This window comes from Helianthus annuus, chromosome 9 (assembly GCF_002127325.2).
Source record: "Helianthus annuus cultivar XRQ/B chromosome 9, HanXRQr2.0-SUNRISE, whole genome shotgun sequence".
NCBI lineage: Eukaryota > Viridiplantae > Streptophyta > Magnoliopsida > Asterales > Asteraceae > Helianthus > Helianthus annuus.
In genome coordinates, this window is record NC_035441.2 from 132,424,755 (window position 1) to 132,435,784 (window position 11,030).

The following is an 11,030-nucleotide window of genomic DNA, read 5'->3' on the forward strand; positions in this document are numbered from 1 at the left end:
GATTTACTAGAGTTACATCTTTCTGAGGACATGGTCCAAGATAGGACTTCGTGGGGGCGTAGGATCAGGGTTAAGGACTTCTAGAGGATATTACAGTAAGGTCTTAGAGGTATTTTACGGACGTAGTTTTTTATTATTCTTTAAGTGACTTTACCAGTGACTGCCTAATTATGTTTATGCCCAATTGATGTTGTATGCTATTATACATGATTTACATTATATTGTGTCACTCTGATCACTTTCTTGGTATTGGTAACTTCTTTTTTTTCTATATTCTTTGACTTGGTATGTTGGTATGCTATTCGTTTTGGAGTCGAGGGTCTCCCAAGAAGTAGACTCTCTATTCCTAGGGATAGAGACAAGGTCTGTCTACATCCCACCCTCCCCAGACCCTATAAGTAGCTTTGCTATTTGTGGGATTCACTGGGTATGGTTGTTGTTGTTGTACTTTTTGTATGTTTATTTGACTCTTATATCTGGATTTGGTTTAGGAGCTGGGGTTCTCACTGGAAGCGGCCTCTCTATCCCCTGGGATAGAGGTAAGGCTTGCCTACATCCCACCCTTCCCAGACCCTACCTATAGCTTGGCTATAGATGGTATTATACTGGGTACGGTTGTTGTTTTTATGGTGTTTTACACCAAGTTGGGTCGGGTCAAGTCTAGATTAAGAGTAACTTCTAAGGTTATATAGAAAAAAATAAATAAATAAATAAAGTCGGATTTTACAAAGAAGCAATTGTTTAATCAGACATTAAACTACTCCATACTAATTACAAATTCACAAAGATCACAATATTACCATACAAAATACTTAAGTAGCAATTATATAACTCAAATAATAAGGATAAAGAAACAAACATATCAAAATTAATGAAATGAATTTCAATATCAACGTCTTTAAATCTATGTTAGATTTAAAAATGTATCAATTTACATAAGTTAACTATCTACATAAAGCTATGTACTATACTGTTTTGATGTCGTTTTTGTATACAACGGAACCACAACTTTCTGTTCTAATCCGAAAGCAACTATCAAATCTATTCTCCAACTATTTATATAAAAAATAGATATAACGAATTTAATAACGAGAGGGTCTTTCTAATCGGATATAGTCATACATGACTCCGCTAAAAGGATATGAACCTCTAGTTTGTTTTAAATACAATGCATTCTTTCCGGCTCGTAGATGCGAATGCACAACAGTGATGCTATACAACCAGTACAGTCCATGAATCCCATGTCGTGCAATTGCGTTATCCTTCCCGATTAACTTTGTTGTAAAGACAAGCGACGCATCTCCTACGCCATTGATTCTTATCTGAGAAGTAAGAACCGCTTAAGATCAGTAATGGTGATCATTTGAGTGACAAAATAAGTAAAAATACACAAAAAATCTACATATATATTTTAGTGTTTGGAAGTTAAAAATAACAATATAAAGGAGGACAAAGGTTCACACTAAATTGATTGATTGAACTGTTGATTTAAAAATGCGAATACGAATGTTTGCGTTAAAGATGTCAATCTTAATCAAGACACACATAGAATATTTACTCGGAACACTTTACCATGTATCTAAAAGACTCAATCAAGTTGCAAACGTGATAATGGGTTATATGGGTAAAAAAAAAAAACTTGTATCGCCACTTGCCTTTAAACGAGTTGGTAGTTTGACCTTTTTAACTAAACCGGTTAGACAAACGCATCTTTAGTTTTAATGGGTTGAGGGTTAGTTTTCCTCTATAAAAGTTCCGTTTGCCATTCAAAAAAATATATATAAAAGTAATTATGCCCCCAAAAAAATTTACATGAAATAATGATTTATTTGTCATAGTATAATTACGTACTTGCACTTCTGCATTTGTTGCTGATGCCAATGCCAGTTGTATTGTATAATTTCCGGTAATTACATCTTCAAGATCAAATAAAACAGTCCAGGTAGTCGAAACATAGGTCTTATTTCCTACATGCCGGTTGACATGAGCAAAAAACCAATCCGTTTGATAATTGTTAACGCCAACGGTGTAGACCAAATCTTTATCTGGATACAGATCAGTGTACCTATCCCACAAACCATATTGCCTAAACCTGCAGTAATACAATTTCAAATGCGATCACATGGAGGTTCCCGTTGAAAGGTACAAATGAGGCGACCTGAGCCCAAGTTCGAGCTAGCTCAGCACATATCTAGCTCTGTTTATAGAGCTTGAGCTCCACTCATAAATAGTTTTTCAAGCTCGCTTTCAGCTTGTTTATTATTTAATATATTAATTATATTTATTTTACAAATTATTTTTTATTATTACTTACTTAATTTTATATATTTTTATCTGTATTAATTATGATTGTAAGTTTTAATATAATGCACCATATACTGTTTAGGTATTTTTATCCGAATCTTTTAGATAATAATAAGCACTACCATGATTTAATACATTAAATAACAGTAATATAAAAAGTAATAAAGCTCGAGTTTAGGCTCGTTTATTTATGATGATTTTGGGATCCTGCTCGTTTAAGATCGGCTCAATGCAGCCGATCTTAAGTCAGTCACTAGTGGCTCATGTGGTTTACGGCTAGGGGTGTTTAGAAAAAAACCGAAACCAAATAAAAGCCAAAAACCAAACCGTAACCCTAAAACGAATCTGGTGTTTGGTTTGGTTTTTAACCGAAACCGAATTGTGAATTTGGTTTTTGGTATGGTTTTGGTTCCATATTTGTTTTTTATTTGGTTTATTCAATTTATGTGGATAACCGAATAAACCATTAATTTAATTAATTATTCAATAAAAATAATAATATTTAATAAATCATATAAATTTTATAAGCCGAAATGATAAATTTAAAGCCTAACTCAAATTAAATCTCTCTCATTTCTTATCTAACCTAGGTTTGAACTTCAAAATAAACTAGGGTTTCTAAATTTTCACGTATTAAGGTTAAAAGATGTTCTACTAACCCTCTGGTTGCTCGCGACTGACGGTTTAAATTAGGAAGTTGGAACACAAACATGAATATATCGTTCAATTTAAATTAGTTGCTGACTTGATGTTCGAAAGTTGGAACATAAACATGAATATAAATTAAGAAAAAAAGTACTTAGGTGCAATTCGATTAAATTTGGTTGAAATTGGTTTGTTTGGTTTTTGACCGAAACCAAACCGGATTGAATTCGGTTGAATTTGGTTTGGTTTGTATATTCCTAATTTAGTTTGGTTTGGCTTTTAGTTTGGGGTACAAAATTTTGAAAACCGAACCAAATAAACCATAAACCGAATCAATTAACACCCTTATTTACGGCCCTTATTTTGTACAACAAAAATGAAATGAAAGAGAGTGATGGAATGCTTACGAATCGGTTCTTTGGCTGGCGTATAACTGGTTCATGAGGGTTGGGTTCGGTGGAGGCACGTAGAACTCGGCAGCGGTGCGATCTGGGACACCAATCTCCCAAACTGTAGGGCCATTTCTTGGTGGTTTGTGTACAAGCAGGCCCATTCTGATCTTGCTTCCTGTTAACCATAATCATGATAAAATTTCCATTAATAAATATGATAAAAAGAGATAAATATTAAGAGATTAAGATTTAAGAACCTTTTAGGACATAAATAATGGATTGGTACATGTACTCGCCAATGTACCCGGGAACCCAAGCATACAAATGATAGTAACCAGGCCGGACATTCTTGATCTCGAAGTAACCTTTTTCGTCGGTTTGTGTCCAAAACTGATAACCCTAATAGCGACAAACCGGATCCCATTATATGAACAACCCTTGATTGTATACCAAAATGATTATAATGTTGAGAAATGAGAAATGTACCTTACTTTCTTCTTGCCATGATCCAAGTGCACCAGGAGGAGCCAAGCCAACAAACGCAGAGTTGGCAAATGCCAACCCCACGTCTCGAACCACCAGCTGGCCCGTTACTAGACCGCGTTGATAGGCACGAGGGTAATCTGAGGAGTTGGGGAAATGGTACGGCCAACTATTGGTTTGCACGAGCATCTATTTATAGACCACATATCATTGATGTAAACAGTCACTTAATTGCATAATTCCCTTTAACAATTTGCAATAGATATCATAGACTTTTACCTCTTCTTTGGCATCATCCCAAAGGGAAAGGGGACTTTCTTCTGTTGTAACCGAGTTCAGATATATAAACACGGGTCCGAAAACCTTTTTCCATGGTTCACCATCTCGAAATTTCATTCCTAAATCAGGCCCCGCATAATGGGTACTAAAAAACATCTGAAATAGGGTGTAACCATGTATTAAAAACTCGTACAGTAGGTTTAAATAAAAAAGATTGCTAACATATTACTTGACCCAAATTATGATCGACTACATATTCTAACTAAAATTATCTTGAATCCACCTATGTTTGAACCAAACCAACGGCTTTCTTCGTTTATTAATGTTTGTATATGATACATGAAATTTGTATTAATAATTCAAATATATGATTATTACAACAACAATGTAAATATTTGAAAAAAACAATTATAACTCTGTGGTCATTAATGTATCCTACAAAGATCTTGTGACTAATTTTACTAGTCTAGCTACATTATAACCAACTTTTTAATCTTCACATCTTTATTTTAAACACAAAGAAACTGAGTGTGCACTTACGGAGAGAGCAACAGGACCAGCATGAGAGGTTAGGTCTTGCTTGACCGGGCCACCATTACGAAACTCATTACTAGGAGTGATCATCCAAAATCCGACTGGCGGATCTGAGCATATCCAACCATGAACCCGATTATCTTTGTTTTCAGTCGAGTATTGGTACTTGTCATCTACCTGTGTTTGCAATTGTAAAAGTTCAATGAAGATGTTAAAACTCTAAAAATACTGAAAGAATGTATATACATACACACACACACACACACATATATATATATATATATATGGGGTTAGCTTCATTTGTGACCAACCGTTGATATTGATAGTGAACACTAGTGAACTAATCCTAGCCCTTGATTATCAATACACTGTGTATACACAAGTGTAAACAATGGCCAGGATTTGTTCACTCAGTTCACAAATACACTAGTGTTCAATCTAGAACCCACCCTATATGTGTGTGTTTGTGAGCGTGCACGCGTATATGTGTTAGGATCAAATAAGAAGGATACCTCGCCCTGAAGACGAGAATTTGAAGGATGAGTCAAAAGAACAGCTTCTGGAAAATCGAGGGGTTTACCCTTTTCGCGATCTTCAAACGTTGGCATGAGCCGTTGTCTTTCATCCGAAACCGCCATGTATCGAAACCTTTTCACTCAGAATACAGATAATTAAGAAATATCAAACTATGGTGAACTTTTATATTATGAACGATTTTAAAAAGAACCAATAGACATCTGCTTGTTCTTACAATTTTTCCTGTAGCTTGAATACGATCCGGCCTTGGTAGATATCAACATCAGGCCACCCTCTTAAACGTTCGAAAATCCCATACGAGTAGAAACCACTCAACCCCCGCAAGACAACAAACCTTAAAACATCATTGATTGAGTTTCATCAATTAGAATAAAGATAATCAAATGTTAAGTCTTATTTATCGATATTTCGCGGTAATATAAGGTTTGTTTGATGAACGTTAAAAAAAATAGAAGCTGCTTAAACTACTCATAAATGATCAAGAAAGACAATGATTATTATAATATAGGAGCATCTAAATTAAGCATGTCACACACCTTTTGTCGATATTTAAGGAAACTTGATTCTTTTCTTGGGCAAATGTCCAAGGTCTTTTGAATGACAGTTCAACTTGGTTTTCGTTGTTAACTATAACATCTAAGTGTTTGCCCGTAAGCCTGCAAAATAGACGTATAATTAAAAACACAAACTACATGACACCAATGGCAACAATCTTTATGCCTTACTTATCCAAATGACCATCCTTCAGATCCGATGGATCACTCCAATTTACATCCCAATATCTGATCATCCACAATAAATTCAACAAAAAATTGTAAATTTAACGAAAAATAAATAGATTTCTTTTGGTGTAATCACAAAAAAAATAGAGAAATACCCGCGATCTGAGTTTTCGTTACGATCGTTTAGTATATTGTCGATTCCATTATAGTTGATGCGGGTGACTATGCCTTCTGGACTTGCGATTGTGATGCTAAAGATGCCGTTGTCTACGACTACCTGAAAACACACAAAAAAAATATGTATACTTAAATTGGTTTAGCAATTATATTTATTTTTCATACGTATAGTATTTGTTTGTTAAGTTTACATTTATTTATAGAATCCATACATGCATGCAGTGGCGGACTTAGGATTTTTTCCAATGAGGTTCATTTTTTCGAACGTTAAAATTTCCGGGTCGGTACTCGTTTGGGTCGGGTCATAGCGAGGTTTGAATTAGATTTAAAAAAAACCGCATTTAATTTATGACATAAAATATATTATAGAAAATTATAATATAGTATAAATGTGTTATACGAGTCAACCCCCCAACCCGATCAGGTTGACCCGAACCCGACCCGTTAACCTAAACGGGTTCGCGGGTTCAACCTGAAACTGACCCGAACCCGTTTAGACTAAACCTAAACCCGCGAATTTCGTATTAGGTTCGTGTCGGGTTTTCGAGTCGTATTAGAAATTCACACCCCTAGGTGGGACTCTCAAATTTTAAAAAGACAAAAAAGAATATTATGTTTGATACATAATATTATAGAAAGCAAAATATAACTTTTTTTTGTCAAGAAAGGCCCTGATGTTATTATTCGCTTTAAGCCTCCAAAGTTTGTGTCAGTCGTTTTTACGTTACATTAGTTACAGATAACCTACATACATGTAAACATTAAACAAAAGATCACAATAACAATGTAGTTTAATGGTTTGTTATGTAGATGAAAAAGTTAAAAAAAAATAAACTATTGACAAAAATAATAATTTAGGTATCTAGTTTTTGTGCTAGATGTAATATGTGTGTGTGTTTGTGTGTATTCAAAAGTTTTCTATATATTGATTAAAAAATATAAAATGGGAAGAAAGTCGTCCGAACTTACATGATCATCGTACTTATGCAATTGCACTGGAGGGTATAAAACCGAAACACTCGAGTGGTTCTTTAACGGCCTTCTGCAATTAGACCAACAGATTAACTGGATTGTCGATTATACATGTATATTCTTTAATTTAAATATTACTTTTATATTGTCCCCATAAAACCATTTTATCAAAAGCAAACATTGAGCCTAAAAAAAGTTAAATCAGTAGCGGAAAAATATATATTTTGGCGCACAAAATTCATTTATAGAAATACTTTTGGTGTTATCACAGACAATGTTAGTGGAAATATCACGGGGCTTTATTAAAATGTATATGTGTTTTCGACTTTTTCGACAACAGACCACAGGTTAAAATCTTGTCTATTTTTTAGAAAGAGAGTCGAGTGTTTTTTGCATGTGAAACGAAGCACCAACTTTGGCCTCATTTCGATGACAACCAATGTTTTAAAAACTGGATCAAACCTAAGGCTGACAAATCGTGTCTTAACAGGTTTAACAAGTTTCTGACGGCGCGCACAACATAAGTTTCAAACATGATTACGACTCGTTTAACTACTTTCTACCTCATGTTTATAAAACAGTTTTATGTTTTATGTACAAAGATGAATAAATGATATATCCTAACATTGTAATTTTAATTATTTTAAAAATTAAAAAAGTCAACGGGTGTATTTTTCAGTCAAACAGGTCTAATCGTGTCTTAACAGGTACCCAATTGCCAGCTCTAATCAAACCGGCCGGTTGAACCGTCTGGTAGAACCGGTTAAACCGTCCAGTACACTCGGTTGAACCGTTCGATACACCTGGTTAAACCGTTTTTTGAGCTAAATCTAGTACGGTATAAAAACCGAATTTTAAAACATTGATGAGAACTCCAAATAATATTTTTGACAAAAAGTTAAAATAAATAAATAACATAAAATGTTATGGTATATAAATCCGGTACAAATAAAATTAAGATAGTAAATATACAATTAACTAAAATTTAGCAAGCCCATATTTATTGGATTTTCTCCTGAATTGGTGTATAGACATTATGTCTAGTGGAGATGGATATTATCGAGTGGTTTCGCTAGTGGCACGATTATATTCTAGTAGTCCGTCAGTGATCCAAATTTTGCCGTTTAAAAAAACTAAAATTTAACAAATATACGTACAAAATACACATTTAATGTATATTAACACCTTTTCTTTTGGAATGAGAAGGCTGTTAGTTTCAATAAGACAAGTCAAAGAAATAAAGTAACGAAAAAAGTTACATTAATGTTACATCTAAAAACCATAACGAATTATAAAATTAAAAATTATCTTCCAAAAAAAAATTATAAAAATTAAAGGAAACCAGGCGGAGATTCTTATGCCTTGTATACAATTTTGAATTTTATAATTTTTACCTAATATTTACCCATTTATAAAATTTATCAGTGTTTTTTATTGAGAAAAAAAACGGAGTGATATACAATGTCAGAAAAGGTGGTCCAGGTAAACTTCCGGAAGACTAAATGATCATATCATATGGACAAAAGAAAAATCACAAGATTGTATTGAGGCATGTGAAAACACAAACACATGCTCACAGTAAATATTCGTTAAATTTGTGTAATATATTATTTTATTGTCACGTAAAATATAATATGTTAATTTTTTAACACATAATACATTGTTTGATAAAAAGGTAACATTATTGATAAATTACTAATCTTAGAAATCACTTTTTACGTTGTTTTATGATGGGTGATAAAAAAAATTGTCGTTTATAATAAGAAACTATAAATATGAGTTTCATAATATATTTGAACATTAATGGGTTAGAGATCCCATACACCTTAGGGTCATGTGTAGTCATAAAGCCTTTTGTGGGACGTTATGCGACACGTGTCGTGTCACGTCACACGGGGGCTTTATGGGGCGTTATATCACTAGAGCCCGTAGTCATAAAGCCCCTATCCATCATTACCTATTTAATAATTTTCAATATTATTAATTAATTATAAAAACAATACCCTTTTTTTGATTGGTCCAAGTTTCAAACCCTCCCTCCACAACGCCGCTATGGATATCGCGCTGCCCAATTTTTTTTGCCTCATAACGCCACCCGTAGTGGTGTTCGGGGCGTTATGGAGGCGTTATGAGAGAAAGTGGCGCCATATGAGGCCACACTACGCATACTCTAAGAGGATTGTTGAAATTGTAAGGATTTCTTTCTTAATTATTTTTTTTTAAATAAACTTCATTAACACAACCTCAGATCAAAACCGGGCAAAAAGCCAAACAAACAACAGCACTCCCGATCTAAACGGGCAAAGGGTTCTTTCTTAATTATTAATTATAAAATTATAAATCATATCAATAAACCAAACACCTTCTATTCTGATTTCTGATCAACGAAGAATTCGAAGTTTCATATTGGTAAATATTCCAATTAATGGCTTGTAGCACACGTCATAAAGTCAAAGTAATAGGTCAACAAATTCACCCAAAAGAGAAAGAAAGTCAAAAGACATCTAAGAGCATGAGTACAAAGCAAGAAAACTCCCAAACCACGTATTGAGTTTTCTAATTTCAGAACTCACCAAAGTAATTAATTTTTGTGCACATAGTCACAGCATCTCAAAAAAGAAAAAAAAATAAGCAAAACAAAAACATTACACTAAAAAATAATGAAATTTTTTATTGAAGTATTGGTTAGATTATAAAGACCGATTACAAAAAAGAAACCATTTTCTTAACTTTTTAACCAATCTTTGTATTGTGAGTGCTCAATATTTTATATTACCCTGTTAAAAAGATTCCTCTTTAACAAAAATAAAACTCTACAAAAAGGATACAACTAAAATACAAAATCAATAATTTAGGAAAAAATATGTAAAAGATAATTATTAATTGGAATACGGTTAAAGAAAGAAACTAAATAAAAACCTTAATTAATGTTATTGCATGCAATTCGTGACAACCAAAATCTTAGCTTCCGATCAACCCTAATAACTCCACATTCATTTCCCGGTATCAATTCCGATTGCTTGTAATTCCGACCAAAATCCACCCCCCCCCCCCCCTTATCTTGAAATAACGAAGTATAAATTCATGCATGCTCTTGATTTTGGATAGTGATATGAAAATAAATAAATAGATACGTCAGCCTCTTGGACTAGTGGCATCCGTTGTTTATCTGTATCAAAGTGGTACGGGTTTAAGTCTCGCTAAATGGATATTAGGTGAATTTTAGGAGTAGACTCGAGGTGCGTGTTCGCGGAAAAAAAAACACATATACATAAAAGACAATGCATATGTTTAGAAGTACAAGAACTCATAATGCACTTATACACAGTGAATATATACATACTAAGAGAGAGAGAGAGATCAAGAATGAAACTAACTTTGTATTGATTGAGCTTGTGGAAGCACCAGTAGAGATGACGAAGTGGAGAAGAATAACAACCAATATCTTTGTCACAAATATCATATCCTTCATCTTTCCCATTTCTGGTACCTGCAAATCCTCCAAATTTACACTGTAATAAATTGCATGCTTTATATAGCCAATGACAAAAAAGTAGCCTTGACTATTTAGCCTCTAACAAAACCTTAATGCCGTTCTCAAGTCTCAACTGCTTCTTTAACACAAGTCAAACAACCCAACACCTCTCGGCAAATCTAGCGAGAGAGGCCAAAAGGGTGTTTTTTGGGGTGGGTGGGGTGGGTGGGGGGGAGGGGGGTAGGAGAGATAGGACAGGAGGGGATAATAATACCAAGCGTTACAAATAAACTTGGTATGATTATAATGACATGACACTTTATTCTCTCGTATGGTTTTGAATATGTGTATTTATAGTGCTACGAATATTAATGTGTTTAGGTAGGTTTTAATTTATTAGGTAAACTGCGTTTAAAAAATATTCAATTTTCAAGACTTGCTTCATTGACTAGAATTGTCAAAAGTTATTTGGTAATACCGCTTTTGCAGGGATTGACTTGTCATTTGATT

At 33.7% G+C, this 11,030-nt stretch overlaps 1 protein-coding gene across 1 annotated transcript; it reads right to left on the bottom strand.

Moving 5' to 3' along the window:
• Nucleotides 1-842: 842 nt before the first annotated feature.
• LOC110878710 (rhamnogalacturonate lyase B) lies at nucleotides 843-10,738 on the bottom strand. Its single transcript, XM_035977599.1, has 14 exons — nucleotides 10,423-10,738; nucleotides 7,043-7,115; nucleotides 6,052-6,173; nucleotides 5,900-5,956; nucleotides 5,711-5,830; nucleotides 5,389-5,508; nucleotides 5,150-5,285; nucleotides 4,644-4,814; nucleotides 4,104-4,259; nucleotides 3,828-4,013; nucleotides 3,599-3,740; nucleotides 3,357-3,516; nucleotides 1,852-2,092; nucleotides 843-1,322 (listed from the first exon to the last, which is right to left on the bottom strand). Exons 1-14 carry the CDS (start codon nucleotides 10,524-10,526, stop codon nucleotides 1,083-1,085), a joined length of 2,028 nt encoding a protein of 675 aa, XP_035833492.1. The 5' UTR covers nucleotides 10,527-10,738; the 3' UTR covers nucleotides 843-1,082.
• Between the last annotated feature and the right edge of the window lie 292 nt (nucleotides 10,739-11,030).

Excerpts from the sequence above, each read along its gene's own strand:
- LOC110878710 (XM_035977599.1), bottom strand. The coding sequence starts at position 10,526 with ATGGGAAAGATGAAGGATATGATATTTGTGACAAAGATATTGGTTGTT. Across the intron at positions 4,014-4,103 it reads GGGATGATGCCAAAGAAGAG|ATGCTCGTGCAAACCAATAG; the intron begins GTAAAAGTCTAT and ends GTCTATAAATAG. Across the intron at positions 2,093-3,356 it reads GCCAGCCAAAGAACCGATTC|GTTTAGGCAATATGGTTTGT; the intron begins GTAAGCATTCCA and ends GTATTACTGCAG.